Raw genomic sequence first — 26,520 nt, forward strand, 5'->3', positions numbered from 1 at the left:
CTTAAACATGTCGGGCGGAAGCACTGGATACATCTTTCCTCCCTCATGCGGGGGCGGGTTTTCTTTCTCCGTCACTTTGAAGGGCGGGCTGTCTTTTGGCGTGACTCCAGGGGGCGGGGCCGTGGGCAGTGACGCGGCCGGCCCGCCTCCCGGGGGGATTTTCGCGCCCTCTTTACTTTTCTCAGTGCCATTTTCTAGCAGCGGTGCCATGCGGCCGGTGCCATTTTGGAGCGTTGGCTCGGAGCCCCCCACTGCCTGCTCCAGTGACTCCATGCTCGCTGTTTGCAATTTCATTTCTAGGTTGGCGTTTTTTCTCAATAACCCCTCTACTGTTACCTCCGCGGCCGTATTGGGTGGTCGGTATATGACCGCGGGACTAGTGAGGAGACACCCCAAGGTTGCTGGGGTGAGGCCGGCCACAACCCACTCTTTGAGTGGACCTCTGTTGTTTTCGGTCGGGTGGATAGAGATGGCCCCTGATCCTCCCATCTTGCTGGGCCTGATGGTACGCCACGTGGGCCCGTAAATCATTGGCGTTCGTGGTTGGAGGTCTGTAGTGGTTCCGCCACGGGCAATGCCGGACTGATTGGTCGAGGTACTCCTCGTCTTCCCTTTGCCCCTGAGATCCTGTTCGTGACGCCATGACCAACCTGACGGTGGGTGGTTGGACCCAGAAAAGTATTACACGAACAGGCCGGGGATGAAAGGGTTACGGGGCGTTGTTCCTCCTTCTCCTGTCTCTCCCTCCGTCCACAGAAAACACCAAGGAGGCGGTATAACAAATAAATGCTTTACTCACACTTTCGTATAGGTGGTTTCCTTTACAGCAGTTTCAAGAATAAACTCGCTGTTAACTCGAGAGCTCTAATTCGGTCGTGATGGGGGCGTCCGGGAGGAAGGGATTTTGTGGACGCAGGACCTCTGGTGAGGGTGATCAGGCCTCTCCGATATGGTGTGGGTTCCAGCTTTTTGGCGCGCGCGCTTTTCCTTTTAATCGGGCTGCATCCGCCCGCCCCCTGCCAATCAGCGCGGGCCGGGACTGCCGATCTCGCGGCTATCAGGCTGCGCCCACTACTTCCCCCATGCCCCGAGCACAACTTGCTTTCATGCTTGGCGTTTGGTCACCTTTTTTTTTTTTTTTTTTTTTCTTTATCACAGTGGGGAATGGGGGGACATGTGCCTCCCCAGATTTGTGCATGGGGCAAGGGAGGATGTAGTCTGCCTGCTGTGGGGCTTGGGGCTCCCCACCTCGCTGCCTTCCCCCCAGGGCCTCTAAGCCATCAGATGGGACCGAGCACAGGAAGGCAGAGCGGGATGGGGAGGCTCTGTGCCACTGTTGCCGCCAGGAGCTCCATGCTAGCCGTGCCACCGTTGTGAGATGTGATACAAATCCGCGCTGCCACTGCCACCAGCCCTGCTACTGCTGGTCAGGTAGGGGGTGCCTTGCCATGGCAGCATGGCTGGCATGGGGCTTCTGACAGCAGTGGCAGCACTCAGCCTCCTTGCCCTGGCCGCTGTCCTGCGAAGCCCCTGGGGAGAGGGCAGCAGAGTGGGGAGCTCTGAACCCCTCAGTGGGCAGTTTACATCCTCCCCTGCCCCCTCATGGGCTCTGCTTGGCTCTGCTTTGGCTGTGCCACGCACTGGGGGCTGGACTCCATGTTTTGTGCTTTGCTCCAGCTGCAGCTACGGTGGCAGCTGGAACTTGTGTACCTGAGGAGCAGGGAGCAAGCAGGATGGTCCTGTAGCCCTGGCAGCTGGGAGCCAGGGATCTGCAGGTTGGGAATAAGGGGCACCAGCAGAACTGTGGGTTGGGAATGAGGGGTGATGGTATGGGCAGGAGCAGGGCACCAACTTATCAGGGCTGTTCAGTGCCATAAAGCAATGCGGGAGAGAGGCTGTAGCTGGATCCGTGTCCGGGTGAGTGAAGGGGGCAGGGGGAGCTCTGATTTTCCATGATAGAAAAACCAAAATCAAATGCCAAAATATATAGGTATTTAGAATTTATTTTATTATAGTGACTGAGGCACTGGTAGGCTTCCAAATTGCTTTAAAATGGGAAATATATCAACACAACATTATGTTCAACTGATATCTGTATATATAGTGGCATTTCATTTTAATTGTGGAAAAACACAGATTTTGGATTGTTTACTCAGAGAATTTGGGATTTTTATCAGAGAATTTGCAATTTTTAAACAGAAAACCAGGACCCTTGCTAATTATCAATATCACATTTTGGAACATGCAAGCTTGCTATACAAAACAGGTGTCTAAACTTTTTATATTTGCCCAAGTATTAAAATGGGAACTTGAAGTACAGAGGAGAAAAAAATTGTGAATCTGCATAAAAATGGTATTTTCCACCCTTAGTAAAGTAGTAGTCACAATGACTAGGTCTCATGTAATAAAGGCTTCATTATTTTGAATAATATTTATTGAAGCATTTCAGACTATTGTCAAAAACGGAAAAAACAGAATTTTAGATGCATAGATTCATAGATTGTAGAGTTGGAAGGGACCACAGTGGATCATCGTGTCCGACCCCCTGCCCCTGGCAGGAAAGAGGACCGAGGTCAGATGACCCCAGGCAGGTGATTGTCAAGCCTCCTCTTGAAGACCTCCAAGCTAGGTGATAGCACCACTTCTCTTGGCAGCCCATTCCAGATCCTGGCCACCCTTACTGTGAAAAATTTCTTCCTAATATCTAACCTAAATCCACTCTCCACTAGTTTGCACCCATTATTCCTAGTCACCCCCTGAGGCGCCTTAGTAAACAGCACGTCACCTATTACCCGTTGACCTCCCCTAATATACATTATAGTATCTTTGCTCTTTTAATAATCTTTGTTCTTTTTAACTTGTTTCTTAGTTCAGTAATTTTGCAATGGATCCTCCAGTCATTGTGAAAACGCAAGTTGCATCTGTAGTGTGAAATTTTTGCAGTTGTGCCAATTTTGCAGTTGTATGATACCTGGTGTATCATTAGAAGGCATCTGTGATGGAGCATGGGCTGTTAGATGAGTTCATTGGGAACAAGTAGAAAGCTAAAGTTTAGGAGATGCTTCTGTTTCTGTTCTCCACAGCAGCTGGGTCCAAAGCTTAATCCTTTAACAGGTTGAGATGGGAATAAGATGAAACTGAACCACAGCAAGAGATAGACCAAGAACAATTTGTAAATAACCCATCTAATGACTTTGTCTACTTCCTTCCCATTTCTTAGCTATGACAGGGGTTCCACATTCAACGTCTTTGTGGGAAAAGGCCAGCTTATTGAAGGAATGGATAAAGCTCTACTTGGAATGTGTGTGAATGAGAGACGATTTGTGAAAATTCCACCCAAACTTGCTTATGGGAGTGAAGGTGTTTGTAAGTACAGCACTACATTTGTAAATAATTTTGTTGTGCAAGAGATTCAGTTTTTGCAGTTGTGCCAAACTTGTGATTCCAGGCACTGGGATCACAAGAAAGAGTTGTAAAAATTGCACCTGATTTGCTTTTCCTGAGGTCCATGCTGTCCACAAGATCCGTACTGAGCGGGCTTAAAAACACTTCCCCGATACCAGCCACTCAGTCTTAAATAACTAGGATGCAGGGAATTTACCTTTGAAGTTCAAGGGCAATGTCATGTTAATGATGCAACATTGCATACATTTACAGCTGGCTCATGTTCAATTGGAAAATAATCTTTACAACCACAGAAGTTAGAGAATTATTTTTAAAAATATGGATCTTTGTCTGCATTTTGTTTATACCTATTTTTTGTTAAAAGTAGTATCTATTTACCCTAACTGGAAGGCACCAAAGAGAGGAGCCTTGATCCTCCAGTCATTAAGTATATGGGCTTTCCCGTGGGCTTCACTTGGATTGCTTGGATTCTTGAAGTTGAGTGGGTGCTGAATTGGGGCTAGTTTGTTTGATATGTATATTTGATAATATTTTGTCAGCCTCTCTTCCTGTTTGTGTGTTTTTTCACACAAAAACAAGGGAGAGAGAAACATTTAAATACTGAAAGGAAATGTTGAAAAATCACAACAGTTGACAAAGGACTTTGGTCAGGGTTTGAGCCTGAAACCAACCAGATTCCAAGTTCACAATGCCCTTTTTGAATACTATATAAGTATGTGAAGTTAAGCTCCCATGTTCCTCAAGTAAAGCTTCTTACTTGCTGCTCATGAGTTAATTTTCCAGTCCCCCCAAATCGTATGGAAGTGCTAAATAGTTGCTTAGATCCTGACTTTACATGGTGTTGAGTGACCTCATCTCTCACACCCACAAGTGGAAGTCAAAGGGAGTAGATGGCAGTCAGCAACTTGCTGGGCTTGGCTTTTACTGAGTGGTCAATTTTGTTCCATGTTGCATTTTCCATAAGATATCAATACAGCTATTTAGTAAATGCATGCATGTATACAGTTATAATACTATAAATAGATATAAAGTTAGTATTGGCAGCTTCTTTGGAAAACCTCTCGTTGGGTGATAAACTTTTTTACTTTTTACTCTGATAAAGTCGGTTCTATGTTAGTTTAGTGTCCTATGCAAAAGTGCAGAATGGTAATTGTTTGAACTTTTTGGGTTCACAGCTGGTGTAATCCCCCCGAATGCAGTGCTCCATTTTGATGTGCTTCTGATCGATCTCTGGAATTCTGAAGATGAAGTGCAGATTCAAACTTATTTCAAATCTGAAAACTGTACTCGGACAGTGCAGGTGTCTGATTTTGTTCGATATCATTATAATGGAACATTTTTGGATGGGACATTGTTTGATTCAAGGTATGGAATTCATATTTTGTGTGGATTTTTTTTGTGGCTTACAAGAGTCATAGAAGTTGTGCAGGTAGAAACTGAAGATGTTAAATTGGTAATATTCTTATCCTCTTCTTTTTAGTTAGTTGTTATAGAATGCTAATAGATGGAGTTGGGCTGACCCAGGCTCCTTTAATTCTTAACTGGCTTTTTGGCAAAGCTTCCAGTACTGTGCTGATCTGTATTGTTTTGTAATTTGGGCTTAGCCTAAAATATTGGCAGAGCTCTGTGGAAAGCTGCTGCAGTAACTGCAAGGCAGACTCTGGCCACTGATTAATGCCATGCTTCTGAGAGTCAATCCTGAATGTTTTACTTTGAGTGAGGGTGTATGTACGTCCTCCCTGTGAATATGTGTATGTCTCAATAGTAGATCAGAGAAATATTTTAGTTTCAGCAGTACCAGTAGAGTGTGCTGTGGCCTTGTCCCTCCTTGTGTTCTGTGCTGATGGGGAAAAGGGTGTATGTGCATTTCCTGCTCTGCAATGCCTCTCAACCACCTTGGCTTGATCAAAATGCTCAATTTCTAGATGCGCTTATGGCCTGAAAACCTGTTTGAAGCCTTTGTTTAAATCACTACTTCTTTGCTTTTTATTATTATTTTCTTTCTCTGTTTTACAAAAGATAAAATGGAAAGGCAAGGTTCTTATTTATTGTTTCTTTGGTTGGGGTTGATGCCCTATTGGTGCCCTTATTTTATATGTCACGTGGTGCCACCGTTTTGAGGGCTGCCTTAGCTTTTGGCTCCATCTTGAATTGTCTCCTTTTTTTAGTTAGGTGGGTTTTTCCCCCCTTTCTCATTAGCTTTTGGATATTTTCTTTCTTTTTTTCTTGCTGTGGATTCACTCCCATTCATTGGGTTGCCATTAATGTGATAGTGTCATGTCCACATTTGATGGGCATATGTAATGCTCCATATATAGGTTGTGTACATTCTGGGTTTGAAGGGACATGGGCAATCTATGGGATCTGCCTCAGATCCAGTGACAAGGGGCTGGGCATTGTGCACCACCCAGCACTACCCTGTTATGGAGATACTACTTCTTCTAAACTCTGGAGAGACTTGCAGTGGATCACAGATCCAAGATTGGTACTTGAAGGAGTTCTTATGTTAGTGTGTCTTGCCATTGCCTCACCCATTTAAATCCAAGATCCACAGCTTCATAAATATGCCATTGGCACTTCTGGAGGCTCTAACAGTCATGTTCTGTGTAGCAAGCCTCTTGGGTCTGTCTGTCAGTGCCTGGTGTCCCACTGGGGTCCAACCTGACTGCTGTCCTTTCCAGCCCTAGCTCATCTCCAGTCTTTTGCCTGCTACACCTTTGAGGTTTTTGTTAGTTTGTTGAGGAGGTGGTCCCTGGAGGCTGGGAGGAGTCTCTTTGGTGCTCCACACTCGGTCCTAGGAGACTCTGTGTTTCCCTTACGGTACTTTCCCTTTTAAGGCAGGTCCTCTCCTCAGGCCTTCAAGCACTTGCTGGTGTTTCAGCTGTCTCAGCTTTGGCCCACTTTTCTGTTGGCTGAGCCCTCATCCCTAGTCCACTATTTAGGACCTCAGCTCCCAGGGCTTGGCCCTAGCCTGTCTCTTTTGGCTTGTGTCCCGGCTTTGATTCTCTTGGCTCTAGCCAAGCTTGCTCTCCCTGCCCCCTTGGCAGGGCTTGACACCCAGAGTTATATGGCCCCCAGTTCACCCCTACAGCCACAATCCAGTTCTCTGGTCAAACTCAGAAACACAAAATAGCAACTGAACCAGTCCTAACTCAAACATAAACCTCTCTGGGTCTTTAGTCTTCAAGCCTTCCTACTTAGGCATATTTGGTTGCACCCCTGCAGGATCCTTCACTGACACCAGCTCTAGTGGAAGCTCCCTGTCCCTGCCTCTGGTCCATGACCAGAAACTGGGCTTATATGCCCCAAGACCAGCCCCCTTCTGGTCATGTGACCCATCTGCTACTCCCAGGGCCTAGGTGCTGTTGAATCAGTCATTAGTAACCTGTCCTTTTTTAGCCCATGGCTCAGTTTATATGAACAACTTGCACTTGCTGCTGCTTTGCCCTCAGGTTTTCTGAAAAACTCCCCACTTCCTAGTAATAGGGGTAGGGTTCCCTGTTTCACACTGGCACTGTTGGTGATCTTCAGGTGACTGTCAAAAAGGCCAGGAAACATAGCCTAGATGCTTCTCCAGATTTATGTCCCCATATCTTCTTGGGTGTCAAAAACCCTGGTCCTGGCTTGACCTGAGCACGGTAGGAAGGTACTTCATGCACTGCCTCTGTTCCATTCTCCAGTTCATCTCTGTAGAGTGGGATTACTTGAAAATAGATCTTGCTGTTGGATGATGCAAAAAAACCCCCAACAGCTGGTTCTTTGCTCCAAGGGAGGCCTCTTCCAGGACTTACTGTCTGATGCTTTTTTTTTTTTTTTCCGTCTAGTGGTCAGGAATCCTTTTGTATGTTTTCCTAACCATACCTCTTATTCTGCAAGTACAGTGTACTCTGTTTAAGTGCATGTGCTCTGGGCTGAAACAAGCAGTGCATTTCCCTGAACTCAGTCTAAACAACATTAATTAAATACAGGATCAGGATGTGCTATAACCCTTTTGTACCTTTTTAAGGTACCTGGATCAGGACTCTAGAGAGAGTGCTTCAGTGTTGGATGGTTATTTCTTCTGCCTGGTGCAGGGGGCTGGACCTGATGATGTTTTGAGGTCCACCCTTAAAATGTATGGGGCTGGACCTGATGATGTTTTGAGGTCCACCCTTAAAATGTATGAATCTATGGTTCTTGATATTGGAGCAAAAATGGTCTACCTAAGTAAGGGACATCCTTACGCACAGTAGAAAGGGTTCTACTAGGTACATTTCTTTACTTTACTAAGTGGACTTAATTTTCAAGTGGTGTCAGGCAAGAAATTTTACTCCTGTTTCATCTTCTCTCCCAACTGTATTAAAACATCCTCTGGAGCTCAAACATGCTGATGTATCTAAAGTGCATCTGGCAGCTGTTCCAGCCCACTATTCTCCAGCTGATGACTGGAATGTGTTTTGTCACTTGATAGTGAGCTTCCTTAAGGGCCCATTGAAGGTTTTCCCCCCCTCAAGTGAGGGGCCCTGTTCTACAATGGGATTTAAATTCAGTCCTCATGTTTTAGATGGGACTATATGTTGGATTTGTGGCAATATCTTCTTTTCTTCTCTTTTTCATGGAAACCATTTTGTTGGTGGAAATTAATTTAGTAACGAAGGTGGATGAGATCCAGGCTTTCTTGGTGGAGTCTCCCTAGATGCTGTTTTATCTAGGCAAAGTAGTCTTAAACATCTATCCTAAGTGTTTTTTCCAGGGTGTTTACTGAATTCCACCCTAGTCAGTAAGTCAACTTGCTACTGTTCTTTCCCAGACCTTATTCTTTCTGACCTAAGATTAAATTGAGTTCCATGGGGCTGCGAGCTGAGCCTGGTGGAGGGAGACAGAGCACAGCCTCGGTGCTGTGCTCTGATTGCCCCCACTGGGCTTAATTCCATGGGGCTGTGAGCCACTGGGAACTGATTTTTCCCTGGGTCCCACATCAGACCCGACCTGAGGAGGGTGCAGGGCCCAGGGCAAATCAGCTTGTGCAGGGAGTGGGTCCCCGCACAAGGTAATTTGCCCCAGGCCTGCCTGCTGCTGGTCCCAGGTGGCAGCACCTGCCTCCTGTGATCCAGGAGGCAGATTGGGGGCCCGCATCCCTGGGAGCAGTCTGGCACAGCCCTCCTGGGGGTGCAGGTGAGCCCTGGATCTGCCTGCTAGATGATGGGAGGCTGGTGCTGCCAGCTGGGGCCAGCGGCAGCACTAACTTTCCCAGTGCTGGTTGCAGAATAGCCTATGGTGAAAGGACGAAACAACATTGAAACAGTGAAAGAGTTTCTACTAAACAAAACGGAACAGTGCTTTCGAAACTAAACGAAACTCGAAATGAAACGCTGTTCCGTCGAAACAGAAGTTAAAGCAGAACAATGCTGTTTTACACACACACACACACACACACACACACACGTGTGCACGCATGCAATTGCTGCACTAGTAGTGTAGCACTGATGTTGGTTTATGCCTATCCGGGAGCTGGAGTCTGCTGTTGATGGTCAGCTTCCTCCAGGGAGATGTTTTTCCAGAAGAGGGTCCGCTGCTTGTCCTTCTGTCTTGGTAGGTCAGGTGCTGGATGAGAGGGTAGCACTCAGGGTCACACTTCACTGCCTCTTATCCCTTTCTGGCAGACGTCTATGATCCCCCAGCATCATCTTGGCTGCCCAATCCAAAAGTCACTGTCCCACGTGGGTCTTGAGCAGTGCATGACAGCTGTTAGTCACAGTCACTGGGGGTTCCGTCCGAGGGTGCAGTTTTGGGAGTCTGCTCTTGACTTGATTGACTCAATGGCTGTGTCCTTGCAGGTTCCAAGTGGCTTGATTAGCTTAAAATGGCTTGTAGAGTATAGTTTTGTAATGGTAAGCTCCTCTGGCTAGGCTTTTGTCAATTAACAGGCATAGGTTCTTGCTTTGTCGTTCAATTACCTACTGACTCGTACATACTCGCATTCACTCAGGGGCCAACCCAATACAGCAATACAATTCCAGTGATCACAATTTCAATGCATTCTTATATTAACAATTTTAGTAATACAAGGTATGACTTACTCTAAAAAATACATTTGTTAAAAGGTATAAAACATAAAATACAGAATGCCAGGGCAAAGATGAGACAGATGAAATATAAAAATGCACTATGAGAAATATATAAAAATACAGTGTGAGGTAGTGAGGATCAAAGGCCACTGGGGACAGCAAGTGAGTTAGGTTAGATGCAGTCACGTAGACTGATTTAACATAAAACTTTAGACAGATACAGGAAGTTTGCTTTGGGAAATAGGTCTTAATCAAAGGGGGAATGTGTTCACCAGGATATATTTACAGTCATGCTTTAAATGCACCTTGGTTTTTCTTGTCTCATAGGCTTTGCTTTGAAGTGGATATTTTAGTTATTTTGTTTTCTTTAGTGATATTTAGCTCAAATGATATGTAGATGTAGTTTTGTAGGTTTCTCTTACAGAAAGCTACTTCAGCTTTCTGGCTTGCTTCGAGCCTTGCCACATGCATACTATGAGCGTGCTAGGTCCCTGCTAATACTCAGAAGGAAAAAAGAAATGCATGGGGGGCTGGTGCAGGCAAGAAGGGGCTTCTGTTATATGAGTGCCCAGAAGGGGAGTGTACAAAGAGGGCTCCCTGTTACAGGTGTTTTAGTTCAAAGGTGCACCACTGCCATTTTCTGTGTGCTGATGTGCATTTTACTGCTTATGCAACCGCATGTGACTCAGTGCAGTGCACGTCAGCTCACGTGTGGAGCAGACTCGATCAATCAAATCTGCTCCGACACGCTGGATTTCTGGCATGTCAGAGCAGACAAAGTTATGTATAAATATCCCATGGTTTTTAAGTGACACTTAATGCACATTAAAATAGATGCACCCACTGTTGTGTATCCTGCTGTACACTCTATTAATGTTGATAAAGTGAAAAAAATTGTATTTGATTGCTTGCTTGAGGCATGTGAGTACGTACAGTGAGGCTGTGCATGTGGCTTACACATCTTGAAGAGTTCTAGTTACTATATAAATAACTCCTCTTTCACATACACATGATAGAAACATTTTGTTGTGCCGGTGTCTCATACAAAATATAGGCATCTTACAGGATTGATCATTCTTAATGCACTTGTTCAAGTATGTATTTACCAAGAGCTTCTACTTGGCTGAATGTTGTACATCCTCAAGTATGTCTGTGAGCTCATGATTGCTGGTAGTACTGTTGATGAAATATAAGAGTTACCTATACATGAGCCAGGAGGCTGCTCCGACACGCTGTATTTACAGTGCGCTGGAGCAGACTCAGTTAATGGAGTTTGCTGGAGCGTAGTAATTAATGTGCTCCAGCCAGCCTCTGTGTCTCATGTATCAGCATCCCCGTGCTTCAAAATGATGACAGGGGTGCTTTAACTAAAGCTTTTTGATGAGCTTTAGATAAAGTGCCCTGCCACCATTTTCAAGTGCGGTGACGCTGATACATGATATGCTCTGGGCGCTTTAATTAGAGCAGCTCTCCAAGACATTCTAATTAAAGTACCCCAACCCCTCCGGCCGCCACCCCTGGAGCTTGTTTAAAAATGCTCTAACAGAGGGTGAGCGTCTAAATTCTCATGAATGCTTAATCCCATTCTGAAATATAAATTAGGCATTTAGTCTCCTTAATCTCATTAAAATTAATGGGATTGGTTTTATAAATTGCTTTTAAAAATGGGGATTTGGGTTTCTAAACTACTTGAGCACTTTGGAAAATGTTACCCAGAGTGTCTTTGTTAAACTCAGGTAATATATAGCTGTATTTTTGGGACAGGTGGTTGTAATATTGTCTCATATATGCAGGGAGCTCTAACTACAAATTATGGTGCCCATTTGTGTGTGCCTGTTGATTCTTTTTTTTTTTTTTAACTCTTCTTTTATTGTGCTCTGTGACATTCCTCTTTCTTTTTAGCCACAATCGGATGCGAACTTATGACACTTATGTGGGAATTGGATGGCTGATTCCTGGAATGGATAAGGGACTCCTGGGAATGTGTGTAGGGGAAAAGCGTATCATCACCATACCACCTTTCCTAGCATATGGAGAAGAAGGAGATGGTAAAAGTTTCCCCCTGCCTTTTTCCACCAGAAAACACACAGATGAGAAATACTATTAGAGAAGTTTCAAAAGTGTTATATGTAGGATTTGGTTGACCAACAAAATATTGACATTGTTTACCTTTACATGAAAAGTAGATTGGTTGAGTAGCAAACAAATGTTTAACATTGGTTAATTATAATCTATATATACTAATAGTTGATTTTCTTTTGGACTGTTTTTTGTATGGATGAAGTACTCCAACACTGTAGCAAAGTGGAGGTCAGTTGTTCTCTTCTGACTTTCCTGTTTCTACCATTAATAAATAGAAAGTCATTCTCTGGTTCCCTAGTTTTGTTCTTTTTTTTCTGCTGCCAGTCCATAAGTAGGCTATATCTTGGAATCCACAGATATATCTGAAAATATCCTTCTGGATGTGTGTCCATTCCAATCAAGAGTTATTTTCTGGTGTGTTGCAGAATTGTTCTTTTGTTTTTGCCATATTTAGTAGATGGGAGAAAGAATAACAGTCTAGGTGGACCTTACATCTACTTCAAAGGAAAGTTGCCTAATACCATTTACTTCAAAGGAAAGTTGAAGAATCTTACAATAGATCATTGTGGAGATGATTTGCCCGTCCTCAGTCCTGATCTGCAATAGTTGGAGGACAATGCTAGCCCTCAAGCATGAGAAACAATATTCCTTCCCTGACCTTGTTATAAATATCCAGTCTCTTTTGAATCAGACTAGGATCTTGCTGTCAGTGGCTTTCTGTTGCAGTGACCTCTACAGTGTAACTATGCATTGCATGGAATAGGTTTTAGGAGGCTTTGAATCTGCCATTTTTCACAGACTAGACTCTCTGAGAAGTTCAGAGAACTTCAGCAATACATGTTCCTGATCTGCCATTTATAATTTTATTTAGTTTCAGAAAGCATTCTGAAGAGCAGTTTGAGAGACCAATATTTTGATGACCAGATATCATGACTATGGGCATACTACAAATATACCTAGAACAAATATAATACAAATAACAGGATTCAAAGGATTTTGAGGAAACCTGCCTGTAGAGTCCTACATAGATATGAGTGGAAGCGGATTTGGTAAAGTTCTAGGGGTGGAAGGGCTGTAATTTTGCAGTTATTCTTCCTTGTTTGAATACCTACACATGTTTATCTAATGGATGACTGGGAGGTAAAAACAAAATGAAATGTACACAATGGCAGCATGAAAAAAATGACCAAGAAGCTGTAATCTTTCCAGAATTCCACTGAGATTCCTTTTTTTTTCTCAACGCACATGTAGGTAAAGATATTCCTGGACAGGCTTCTCTGGTCTTTGATGTGGCTCTGCTAGATCTTCATAACCCAAAAGATGGCATCACTATTGAGAATCAGCAAGTGCCTGAATCCTGTGAGCGCAAAAGCCAGACTGGAGATTTTCTCAGATACCATTATAATGGCACGCTTATGGATGGTACACTGTTTGATTCCAGGTACCCTGACTGCTGAACATTACAGATATTGCTTCAGTTCATGCATGTGACCGTACAGCATTAACATAGGAAGAGACTCTTTACTCCTGCTAGTGTGTAGCCTAAAACTGGCAAAAGAGTGGGAGAAAATAAATATTAACTCACTTTTATAACTGGAGAATGGAGGAGTGGGGAAATTGGGGGACAATGATATAAAAGTCTTTGTCAGAGCAAGATACTAATCTTGATTAATATTAATCTTTTAGTCCTCTGCCCCAATCACAAGACAGTTCTTCTGAGGATTGTCTACAGCTTGCAGTTTTAGGTCCTTAAAAAAATTATAAGGATTAAAAGATGTGATTAAAGGGAAAGGACATAAATATGGGTTATTTCAAGTTAAATATTAATAATAGGTATTCAGGAACTGTTTATATTTATATTAAAAACATAAGATAAAAATATCTATCGAGAATAGGTTCCTATTGAGAAACTTTTTTCATCAATATTTTTTTTCCTTTAATTAAATATAAACTGCCCTTTCTCTGTAGCGACCTGACAGAGTGGGAGAAAATAGCATAAATAGTTAATAAGACTTTCAGTTAAATTATTGTAAAATAAACTGAACTAATACAACTTCACAGTTCTCTAGCTGCTTTAATTTGAGAATCACAGTCCTTTAAAAACACAAATTAACTGTCTTCATAAAAGGTTAATGGTATTACATTATATGAAGTTCATCTTGGAAGAATAGTGATACAGAAAAGTTCAAAGTCACATTTGATGCATCTCTGACTTACTGCATCAGTTGCTGGGGCACAGGCTCTTTTCTGTGCGCGCTAGAGCTGTGCGAAGCTTTGGTCGCTGATTTGATTTGGTGGAGATTTGGCCTGATTTGGTCAAATCGCCGAATCTGAATCAAATCAGGAGACCCTTTAATCTCTTTGAATCAAATCAGAACCCTCTGAATCAATTCGGAAAGATTTAGACATTTGGACAGAGACACAGCTTTAAATGTTTTTTCTGTGTACCTCAAGGTACCAGGCGGCTTGTGAATGCTGCGATGGTGGGGCAGATGGAGCGTCCCACAGGAGAATGGGGAGCTCCTCAGTGTGCTCGGCAGCAGACCCGGAAGTGGACCAGAAGTGCTTCCGGTCCTCTTCTGGGTTTGCGTCCGAGCATGCGGGGGGATGCTCCATCCACCCCAGAATTGCAGCATTCACAAGCTGCTCCTGGTACCTCGAGGTATGTAGAAAAAACATTTAAAACATTGAATCTTCAGATTCGGATTCAGCCGAATCAAATCGGGGACAGTGATCCGAATCAATGAATTGAATCACTGTCCCTGATTTGGGCCGAATCTGAATTGAATATAGCCTGTTTCACACAACCCTAGTGTGTGCTATGTTTTGAACCAGAAATAAAGTAGCTGCCTTAGTGTGCTGCGTACCATAGGATAGACATAGACATTATCTGTCTAAAAACGTTTCCTTTCTCTAAACAGAACTTAATTTTTTTTTCTTACCATGTATATATATTGGCCTTTCTGAATAAATAATCATAGCTACTTTGTAATCCCAAGTATTTGAATAACTGTACGTCATAGTAAGAGATGACAAATGTTAAGATTTATTCATAAATAAAATGACATTCTAATTTCTTGCAGTAGTTACATGTAAGGACATTAGCTAATACATACTAGAAGAATTGGACCAATCAGATTTTGAAATTCATTAGTCACCCAAAATAATGTAAAACATATAAAAGCCTTGCAGTCAGCCAGGGGAGAATTTTCCTGCTGGCTGGTAGGTATACCAGGACTGAAGCAAATAGTAGGTGTTAGGGGAGGCCTGGAATGATTTTTTTTTTTTTTTTTGATATAGCCATTCAGGGCAATAGTAAGGTTGCAGAACTGTTCATAGGCAGCTCATACCTTAGAGCGGTGCCTAGAGTTCCTTAAATTATACCAGGAGCTACATTGGCTCTATCTGAGCCAGAATACCAAGAGTGTATTTTTGTGTTCCCTTCTCTGGTTGTACTTGCATGTACAATCTCTAATAAGGGCAGTGCATAATGCTATCCTACATGATATGTTTGCCCTGCTGAGTTACAGATGTTGGGTCTGATTCTTGAAATGGATATTTATTACTCCTGTTTCCTTGATGCTGTCTTGCGGGAGATGACTCATTTTTCCATTCCACTAAGAAAAATGATTTATTGATTTCAGATGGCAGTAGGTCCAGATATAATTAGGCTTTGGCCTTTGCTACAAAATGAGATAATATGAAGAAAGGTTGCTGAAAATGGAGTCAAAACTTACTTATAAAAATACTCATTACAGCAGTGGTAGAGGATTATTAAGGATTCTTTTTAATGCTGGAAACTTTTTAGCTAAATATGCCTAACCTGAGAGGAGGGATTGGAGGCATTTATTGATGTTAAATATTCTCTATTCGATCCAGTCGAGATGCATTTGCAAATTAGCGGCTTTTCAGTTGTGATTTAACCACAACAAATACTCAGTATTTAATATTGAGAAGTTATGGGCCAGATGACTTGTACAACATGGTTTCTTTGGGTTTCTCCAGTAGTAGAAAAAACAGCTGTGAATCTTGCTTTAACTGTTATAAAATTATGGCACAAAACCATTTTAGGCTTTCAAGTTTGACATAGCACTGAATAAACTAACAGATGTGAATGTTGCTGAAGTCTCATTAAAGCAAAATATTTTCTACAGCTATTCCCGGAATCGTACATATGACACCTATGTTGGAAAAGGCTATGTGATTGCTGGGATGGATGAAGGCTTGCTAGGTGTATGCATTGGTGAAAAGAGAAGAGTAATAATTCCTCCTCACCTTGGATATGGGGAGGAAGGAAGAGGTGAGCTGAGCACTTATTTTCATATAATATTTTGTAAGTAGAAGTGCTTCCCTTGGGTGTTTAGTACAAATACATCTAGTTAATCTCTAAAATGTCTCTTTCTGATCATATTCAAAATATTTTTTTAAATTAATGTAGGGCTTGGTGGGTATATAACTGGCAAGATTATACCCAACTTTTGAGATCTTGTAGCTTCAGTTGTCTGGCTGTAACTGGTGACATAAAAATCATTTGAGTAATCAGTGGTTCAGACAAATAGATGTACCTGGAGCCCCTTTCCTATGTATATCTGAGTAAACTCTATATGCTAAAGGAATTCAGTATATAAAGCCTTTCCTCCCAATTCCTTCCATAATCACAGGTTTTGTGGACACCTAAATCACCTCTGTAAACAGTGGACGCATGTAACAGCAAAGTGTGTGTGTATGTATAATATACAATGAAAATATTTCTGTGGAAGTTCACTAGCCTCTTGGAAAAGTTCTGGTAGAGGGTAGATATATCAATCCCTTTAGCTAATCACAATTGTCTCCTTTGAGTTTCTAAAACATCCTTTCCAGCAACCATTATTATCAGTGATGAATTTGTTTTAGAAATGTTCTGTTTTTAAAAACACAGGGCTCCTCTACACGTGCAGGGACGCTGCTCCAATGCACTGTAATTATAGTGCATTGGAATAGACTTGATTAATTGAGTCTGCTGAAGCGTGGTAATTACTGCACTCGTACAGACTCCAGTGTCATATGTATGAGAGTCCCTGCACTGAAAAATGAAGGTGGTGGCATTTTAACTAAAGCTTGTTCAACGAGCAAGCTTAGTTAAAGTGCCCCCACTGCCATTTTTTAGTGTGGGGACGCTGATACATGTGATGCTCTGGGCGCTTTAATTAGAATGGCTAGGAGCCAGGCTAATTAAAGCACCTCCACACCTCCCGAAGCACATAAGTGCCCACAGATTTCACTTTGCTGAATGGGATTTGGACAGTATGGCAGAGAAAACCTTTGTTAACCTTGGATGCATCTGTCATTGGTGGTAACACAATCACACAATACTCTGGCTGGGGGGAAAGCCAATGTTTGATGGCAGGACTTTTTCAAGCTGTTTTACCCTTCCAATGGTGTTTTTTCCAGCTAAAAGTATCTAGGCAGAACAATGCTGAGGAACGCCATTGTGATGTTTTATTAAAATATGTTGTTGCTTTAATAGTGACTTGTTGCATGAGGCAGCAGTTTAAGTGGTTAAGTTGGCCAAAAAAACTGTAAGCTTCTAGATTCATCTCACCCCATTTTAAAATACTGAATTATGGAAATATTTTCTTAATTCTGGAGATGATTCTTTACTTAGGCCTTTATTTTTATGTATTTTTAACTTGCTCTATATTTTTAAGCTTCTTGCATTGAATACACCTTGCGTCAATGCTGCATACAGAGGTGATCGAATGCTTTAAACCTAAGAGTTGTAAACTGAAACAAAGGGAGAAACACCATTTTTTAGTATTTGCAACATTTTACTTACTTACACTTTGTGCAGTGCTTAGTACTATTTTCCTGTCTAGGTGCAGTTTGTTTCTCCTAACATGATTGCTTCCTGTTTAGGGAAGATTCCAGGATCAGCAGTGCTGGTTTTTGACATCCATGTGATTGATTTCCATAACCCTTCAGACTCTGTCAGCATTACTACTCATTACAAACCTACCAACTGCACAGTTCTGAGTAAGAAAGGGGATTACCTGAAGTATCATTATAATGCCTCGCTTCTGGATGGCACTTTGCTGGACTCAACGTAAGTGCATCATTGGCATATTGAGCATTCCACATCCTGCCAAAAACATGACTTATAGTGAACATTATACAAAGAAGTAAGAATTTTTGGAGAGGAAAAAGCATAACAGTAAAGTTAAAATATTTATAATAATCTGATGGGCATTCTTATTTTTCTTGTTTGGTTGCCTATTGTTCATATGTAATCTTTTCCTAAAAAGAAAAGAAATGAGTAAGACAGGCAGTCATGGGTTGAGAAGGGAGCTGAGAATGACATAAAACAGGGACCATCAAGAAAAACATAAAAATTGTCAGCCTAATAATGGACCAGATGCATATGAATTATAGGATGGCTACACCACAGTCTCTGCTGAAACTGCAGTGCAATGTAATTATATTTGTGCTAACTTTAAAATTGCAAAGTCAGACTACACACAGCAGTCTAGCTGTGCCAACACACAGCTCAGTGTGGGGTAGCTGAACCCAAATACTTATCCAGTTGCTAGCTCAAGTACATCTGCTACACTGCAATTATAGCAGAGGCTGCACTATAGCTAGGCTTGGCAGAATTCAATTTTTATTTTTTAATAATTTTGAGAGATAACATCAGTATTTATTTTTAAGCATTTCTTTTGATTTTTATCAATTACATTTTTCAGGATTGCATGAAATTAAGGATGTGGGGACAGACAATTTATTAATGACAAACAACTACTGTAGAACTGCTGCCAGCTGATTGGCAGAATTACCATCAGTCCCAGCTCCACTCGCCCGTAGCTGTCTCATCCACTTGTCACTTCCTTTTCCTTTGTTCCCAGTCCCCTGGGGTTTCTGGGAGTTGCAGTCCAAACTACAGTCAGTACAGTTCTGAACGACTGCTTCCCCTGTCACTACACACTCCATCAGCCATAATTTTTCTTACGGCCCCTTTCTATAAATTTTGATTATTAATGATGGAAATATTTTTTTCATTGGTCTGTGAGTGTGAGGTGAAATTGGCATTTATCAACGTCTACTGATTAAAAATGGAATCCTGTCAAGCCTAACTACAGCATAGATTGTTTGTTTCATTAGCTTTTATTGGAATTGAGATATTCCTGGAAGAAACTATTGGATGGCTGGATTATGGTTGGGCTGGATTGGAGGGTTCTGACCATGCTCCACTTCCATCTCAATGCAGAAACAGTGGGATGGTATGGGGAACGACAGGCTGGCGACCCTTGCCTCCCTTCCCCAGAGGAATAGCTAAATCTCTTTGCCTGACAGACCTGATCCCTCTTGAGTAGTTTTGCTTCCTTTTGTGGCACAACATAGGTTATTTTTACTCAGTGAAACATGTTTTGAATTGACCTGAAGTACAGCATATACCAGGGGTGTCCAACCTTTTCACTCTGCAGGCTGGATGAGCAGTACCATGTATGTCTGTGAGCTGGATCTGGTCTGTGGGCCTTATCTGGTGTGTGAGGCCAACCCAGCCAGGGCCCAATCCACTTGCATTGCGATTAGAAATTTGGCAGTGTTAATTGCCACCGCTCCCCTGCTGCCAAATTTCCAGACCTGTGAGGAGCTCTGCAGGCTGGATGACCATGGGTCCACAGGCCAGAGCTGACCTGGAGTCTGGGGGTTGAGCACCCCGGCATATACAAACAGTGTTATGTATTTGGTTTTTATCCTCATCTTTTGAATAGAATTAGTAGTAAAATGATCTTTTATTTATTTATTTTTGAGGGTGATGTGGGGAAGGGCTGTTTCTTAACAGAGTGTTAACACAGTCTGTGGTTTCAGCAGTATATACTTTAACATGCAAAGTTGAAAATCTGACTGAGTACTTCTGTGGTACCCATGGCTGTAGTATCTTACAATATGTGCCCTTGCAAGGTAGGAAAGTCCTGTTGTTTTCACTTTCCAGATATGGGACTAAGAAGTAGAAAGTCTGTGACTTACCCAAAGAAATTGGGTGGAGTGGAGACTTGAATCTGTATCTCCCAAGTCCTGGGCAAGGGCTTTTACCAGTGTTCTTCTGTGCTCTATAGAGGTTCTGTCTTGCTGTCACACAACCAAGCTAAAAAATAACAACAGAAAAATTGATAGCAAAAAGGTACTACAGTGAAGAGTGCCAGCAAAAACCCTAGGTCTGTACACTTCTTTCTTTTAGAATTATGATGTGTATTTGACAGTTTATCACTTCACAAAAGACATTTTAGAAACAGGAGACCAATAGCAAGACACAGCGTCAACAAAGCATAACTAAAATGTTACTAAGATTCTTAGGAATGATAAAGCTCTCCAAATTGTCCTGAGATTAAAAAACTCAAGTTGGGATTTTCAGTGGAACATAGGCTAGTTAGATGCCCAAATCCCATTTAATTCCAATGGCAGTTTGGTGTCATACTATAAGCTTTTCTAAAAATCCCAGACTCATCTAGCCAAAAGGACAGTTGATATCAGTAAGCTTAATCATATACTCAGGGCTTTACAGAACTTGGCCTGTAGCTTAAAAACTGTGTGTATACGTGAAACAAGACATTTGCAAAACAAAATTTTGCCCCTTATTTTGAAGGGCAGAATACTTTGGAATTTGAGTGGGAGGACTGAAATAATTCATCTGGTTTATCACTGGTGTTTGAAGATATCTGTGCAAAGGGTTGGATAAGAAGACCCTTAAGATTCCCTTCTACCGTTATAATACTAGGGTGTGGGCTCATTCCCCATTGATGACTAAGGTGTCTATGTGATGGAGATTGTAGTTAATGAAGCAGCAGCATACTTGACTGCTTGGAAGCTCATAGCATTTGGGCTAAGCATATTCTGGCTATGAGGAGTCTTTTATGTGGAAATTGTATAACTGAGTAGCAGTTCAGAAGTAGTAAAAGTTTTATGTTTTCTCAGGCTTAATCTTGGCAAAACGTACAACATAGTTCTTGGATCTGGCCAGGTTGTACTGGGGATGGACATGGGTCTTCGAGATATGTGTGTTGGAGAAAGACGAAGAGTTGTTATTCCACCCCATCTTGGTTATGGAGAACATGGAGTTGGTAAGTAAATGAAATCTAGTACTCCATCAGTGGCTGAACTGCGAGTGATACAAGTCTTGTTTTTTATTATTAACATATTTTGGACAGGAAGGGAGAAAGAATTTAAAAAGTAAGTGGCAAATATTCAAGAACTTTTTTGTATTTCTTAAAATTATTTAATAGTTCTAAAGCACTGTCTTTTTGGAGCTATTCTGTGTGAATATATTTTAACAAACATATGTCTGATTGGAATAAACTTTCTACCTTTAATAATAATGGCCTTGAAAATGAGATATCTTTGGCCATTGTGCTGATTATTCTAGCACGTTTCCGAGCACTTGCAAGTTGTCAGGAATGTTGCTTTGCAGTAATGGAATGATATAGGCACTAGGGCGCAGATTTTCAGAGGTTTCTAATAGGGGTGGGCGAAGTGGGCCCTATTCAATTCAGATTTGGCCCAAATCAGGGACAGTGATTCGATTCGTTGATTCGGATCACTGTCCCTGATTCGATTCAGCTGAATCCGAAGATCTGATGCTGATTCAGAGAATCAGCGATTTGGCCATAGACACAGCTTTAAATGTTTTTTATACATATCTTGAGGTAGCAGGAGTGGCTTGTGAATGCTGCGATGCTGGGGCGGATGGAGTGCCCCACAGCAGTGCGGGGGGGGAGGGGCCCTCCATGTGCTTGGTGGTGAATCCGGAAGTGGACTGGAAGTACTTCCGGTCCACTGCTGAGTCTGCCAGGGAGCGTGCTGGGGGGGCCTCCCCCCCGTGCCTCCCTGGCTAGGTGATTGGCTGCAGGGGAACCCTAGGTGCCTGTGCCCCGCCACCAGACACAGGAGGCACCAGTCACTGGGGGTGGGTCCCCCTGCTTTTGGTCCACTTCCAGGTCTGCTGCTGAGCGCGCTTGAGAGCCTCCCGCACTCCTGTGGGACGCTTCATCTGCTCCAGCATCACAGCATTCACGAGCCCCTTATACTTACATTTAAATTTAAAAACATTTAAATCTATCTCTGTGTCCGAATCTCTGACTCTTTCTGAATCTCTATGAATTGACTCGGAGGGTTCTGATTTGATTCGGATTCGGATTCAGAGATTGGCCACCAAATCGGGCCGAATCTCTGCTGAATCGAATCAGGGCCCGAAGCTTCACACAGCCCTAGTTTTTAAGCATCACTCATTGAGCATCTCTACATGAGACGCTAATGGCACAGTAGACTAATTTTACTGCGCATTAGCGTGGCATGAAAAAACTGCTAACGCGCAGTAGAATTGGTCTACTGCACATTAATATCACTTAAAAAGCTGGCGCTAATGCACAGTAGCATCAATTATGGTGCATTTATTTAGTACCCGTTATTATCTGGATAACATTTTATACTTAATAGGAAACTTACTATTGCATGTAGAAAATGTAAAAAAGAGAAAATTGGAACTACAAAAAACCTTTAAGCTAATATGCGCAAATAGTAAAATAGAAAACATGGAGATATTTTTACTCATTAATATAAGGCATTTATAAAGGCTCAGTTTTTCACTATTAGTAAGCTATATTTCTTTGAGAAGATGCACCTGCCATCTTACAATGAGTATACTGTCCAGGTTAGGATATTCATATGTATTTTGCTCCATAATCTTGCAGACTAACCATGAGTTAATTTTGTATTTGGCCATGTAGTTACTCCTGCATGCATGGGTCTTGTAAGTGAGACTGTATGTGTGGGAGAAAGTGTATTTGCAGGATTGATACTTCAGGTTGGAATGAAAGTTGCCAATAAATAATTATAAAATTATTACTTCCATTGCAGGGAAGTTCAGTTCCTAATATGGGGACAGTTACTGACCTGTAAAGTTAAAACAACTTGAGTGGCGTCCACAATGATTTTAACGAACATTGTGTTGACAACCTATTGTGTTTATGTTATGACATGTCATGTTACACTTGTTACCTGTTGCCAATGGGTTGGGACACATACATCTCATATGACCGGACTGTTGGGTGTTCTTTGGCTGCTTAACCCCAGTGTGCTGTTCATCCATATGGCCTGATCCAATACCCACTTAAGTTAGTGGAAAGACTTCTATTAATTTTAGTGGATTTTGGATTGGACCCAAAACTACTCTAAGTAATGGAGGAGGTTTAATTGTGAGAAAATAGACATTTTTGCCCGTAGCCACATAATTGAAAATTAATGCTTCCCTTTGCTATGTGTTGTCACAGAAGGTGAAGTGCCTGGTAGTGCTGTATTAGTTTTTGACATTGAATTGCTGGAACTAGTGTCTGGTTTACCTGAAGGCTACATGTTTATATGGAATGATGAAGTCTCACCCAATCTCTTTGAAGAAATCGACCAGGATAATAATGGGGAGGTTCTTTTGGAGGAGGTAAGTTTTAGGTTGTAAAAATATTTGCATAATTTCCCTTAATTTCACCCTCACAAAACTCATGGAATAGATCAGTGGTTTTCAGACTTCCTAAAGTCATGGGACCCTTTCATATCACTTTTGCTGCTGCGGAACCTCTCCCCCTATCCTGCAGACTGACATGGAGCCAGGCAGCTTGGCCTGGCAATGGCAGCACATGGCCTCCTGGCTTGCTCCACCATTATCCCCACTGTCTTTGCAGAACCCTGGTGATGACTTATTGTGGGACCCAGGCTTCCAGTTTGAAAACTACTGACCTAACTCACCTGTCCCAGAGGTGCCAAACTCACTTGCATCCTCAAGCTGGATCTGGACTTCAGGGCTCCATGTGGGCTGGATCTAGATGTGACAGTAGCGGTGGGGCAAGTGGCAGCAAAGGGAGTGGTGGTGCAGGGATTACTGTAGCTGTTGCTCGCTCTCCATCACTGACATGCATGCCCATTGGGGCTTGGCAGCAGGGAATTCTGCAGCAGGCCCTTACCCTTACTTGTCCTGACCCCAAATACCTAGCCCTTCTAGGAGGCCTGTAGGCTGGGTGAAACAGCTCCATGGGTGGATCCAGCGTGTGGGTTGTATGATTGACACCCTGAGTCACAGACTGGTCAGCCACCATATCTTTATGGTGTTTATTCATTTTACAGTATGTGCTCTAATAAGTTTAATGGAAAGCTGACATTTTAAATTAAGTCACATTTTAATTGAAGGGGGAAAAATAGAACAAAATGGCCTTTCAAATTATGGAAAGGCAGATGGTTAAAATGATAATAAATTCCTTGTTTCCTCTTTCTTATAATCTCTCCCTCTTTCCTCATTTTGCTGGTTTCTTTGTGTCCTCTTCTGCATCTTTCCCCAGTGTGAGCCTTGCAAGGTACAGAATTGAATGGGGAAGAAAAGGCTTATGTACTAAATGTACCAAAACCCTTCCGATCTGCAGAAGGTGTAATGGATGATTTGTGGAGATTTGAGTTGAGCCAAAAAGTTGGTTTAAAAAAAAAAAACAGTCAAAAGCTGAAGTTCACTGTGAAATATTATATTTGCTGTTGTTACAAATAGCATCAGAGAGTATATAAGAACTGAAATAAGAGTATACGGACTGAGTAATTTTTTCTTTAATTTGTGTGTTTGACAGCATTTTAGGTTTAGCAAATTAGTTTCCCTCCCTCGCTTACATGGGTCTTTTCTGATAACGGGGGGCGGGGGTGGGGTGTTCTTTTTGAAGAACATTTGATAAGGCAGCTAAAAATCATTAGGGGAATTCAGGTACAGATGAAACTATTTTTAATATTTTCAGATTATTTGGATCTTGGTAGATCTTAGAGTCATCTTTCAGCAGCACAATGGTTTCATTCTCTCTGCTGACTGGTGTCAGGTTTCATACGGATTCTAGAGGGTTTTTTTTTACCGAAGTGGCAGTCTTAATGCAGTATATTTATAAACAAAACAAAGCTGCTTCCTTTTCATTCAGATCTATTCTTAAAATGCTTCTTATGTAAGGCCTTTCCATAAAGTGACCTACTTTTAACCTACGTAAGGTATGAGGAGTGTAATCCTGGAACCATTGAAGCAAATGACAAAACGCCTATTGAGTTCAGTGGAGCAGTGTTGACCTTTTGTGTCTGGTCTATTTAGTCCAATGCAGATTGTAAGCTCCTTAAGGGTAGTAGTGCTATTTATATATGCTCTTTTCTGTCTCTCCCCTCCCCCCCCCCCCCCCCCCCATCTGTGTTTAGGACACTGCCAGTTGAGCAATGGACTGATTGTCTAAAATAAATAGACTTGTAAAATATCTATTATTAAATTATTTGGTGATTTCACTGTGCTTTTTCCTTCCTCTCCCCTCCCTCTCTCTAGTTCTCAGAATACATTCAAGCTCAAGTCAATTCTGGCAAAGGGAAACTAGCTCCTGGTTTTGACTTTGAAATGATCGTTAAAAATATGTTCGCAAATCAGGATCGAAATGGAGATGGCAAGATTTTAGCTGATGAATTCAAACTGAAAGACCAAGAGTCCAGAGAAGAACATGATGAACTGTAACACTAAACCAGGAAGAATAGCGAGCTGAGCTACTGTTGGAAGATCCATGAAGTGTGTTTGTGTTTGAAAGGATGGTGTTTGGGCAGTGTGCATGCTTGAGTGTGTGCGTGCATTGTGGATTGTTGCACAAAGTAAAAGGTTTTTAGTTTAAATCTGTAGTCCTATTAAAACAAGCATTAAGTGCCTCATCGTGAGATTTATAAACTGATTTAAGAGTATGCTGCCAAACATGGTTTTGTGAACCATATGGTTAATTTTTAGGTTAAGGATCACAGTTCATTTTGAATGATAAGCTTCTTTTGGATGGATGAAAAATAGAAAAAATACAGGGTGCTTTTTTTTTTTTTTTCAACTTTGTATTTAAAATCTCTCTACAGGTATATAAAATGGAAAACAAAACAAAACAGAGCATGCCCCATTAAAGTATCTGCTAAAGAACAAACTTGCTATCAGAGAGCAATTGTAGTTCTCTTTTAGAAAGTGTGTAAATTTTTCAGTAAGTAAAGCATCTCTTGATAGTCTGAAGCAGGAGCTATGATTTGCTGATTACAATCAAATATTAGACGTGCCAATCAAATTTCTGGCAAGCTGTGAATAAAATGAAACGGGGTTAACTTATGACCACTTGTGTGATGCTGGGTCTCATTGTGTGTAATATGTTTGCTACATTCCTATATTTTATTTAATTAGTACGGTTGACTCTCATTGGAAGACTGTTAAAGCACTGGCTAAGATGAATACTAAAGCCCAGGCAATCACCTATTTGGACCTGTATATGAGACAATCGATAAAATATACCAAATTGTAAGAGAGAGACGTCCTAGAAAGTGGCATGAGTATAAGTCAACAGAGAATACCTTTTGAGGACCACAAATATATATTGTACAACACTGTCAGGAAGGTACAAATAGGGTTGATGTTGTGTTTGTTGAATGCTTTTTAGGTTCCTGCTTTCCTTGATGTGTACATAAATGGTTTTGAATAACCTGAGACACTCCTTTTGAAAACTGCTATTTTTAAATGAAAACATTTTGTATTGGCTTTTGAAACAGTTGTACAAGAAAATGCCATTAACTTTTTTTGGTGTTTGATATGTGCTGAATAATTTTTTTTTTTTTTTTGTTATATAAAATAATGATCAACTCAAGATCGTAAGACTGTGGGGTTTTTTTTTCTTCTGATAGGTGGAGGACTTACTTGATAATATTGAGCTCTATTATCATAGGTTGTCTTATGTACACACCTCTCTGTACAACTGATCAGTCCTATACATTAGATAACTTGAATCTGTGTATTTCAGATTTTGAACTGAAAGTCCTTAACAGAAAAATCACTCTAGACTGACACTGGTTAAGAAAAATACCTGAACATGATTAACTGTAAAAGAAAATATTTCTGTCTTTTACTCCATGCTAACAGTTAAATGAGACTTTGGCCATTCAGGAATTC

At 41.7% G+C, this 26,520-nt stretch overlaps 1 protein-coding gene across 2 annotated transcripts in view; it reads left to right on the plus strand.

Moving 5' to 3' along the window:
* FKBP9 (FK506 binding protein 9) overlaps positions 1-26,218 on the plus strand; it is a 30,716-nt gene extending 4,498 nt beyond the window's left edge. The window contains exons 2-10 of one of the 2 annotated variants that reach the window (XM_025200588.1): positions 3,221-3,366; positions 4,581-4,770; positions 11,355-11,500; positions 12,786-12,975; positions 15,689-15,834; positions 17,430-17,616; positions 20,484-20,629; positions 22,835-22,998; positions 24,889-25,071. In XM_025200588.1, the coding sequence (XP_025056373.1) occupies positions 3,279-3,366; positions 4,581-4,770; positions 11,355-11,500; positions 12,786-12,975; positions 15,689-15,834; positions 17,430-17,616; positions 20,484-20,629; positions 22,835-22,998; positions 24,889-25,071 (1,440 nt within the window). In that variant the 5' untranslated portion in view covers positions 3,221-3,278. Of the gene's footprint in view, positions 1-3,220; positions 3,367-4,580; positions 4,771-11,354; positions 11,501-12,785; positions 12,976-15,688; positions 15,835-17,429; positions 17,617-20,483; positions 20,630-22,834; positions 22,999-24,888 lie in introns of those variants that run through there. The other variant, XM_025200589.1, reaches the window with a different exon arrangement.
* The last annotated feature ends 302 nt before the right edge of the window (positions 26,219-26,520 follow it).

This window comes from Alligator sinensis, unplaced genomic scaffold (genome assembly GCF_000455745.1).
Source record: "Alligator sinensis unplaced genomic scaffold, ASM45574v1 scaffold86_1, whole genome shotgun sequence".
In the NCBI taxonomy this organism is placed as follows: Eukaryota; Metazoa; Chordata; order Crocodylia; family Alligatoridae; genus Alligator; species Alligator sinensis.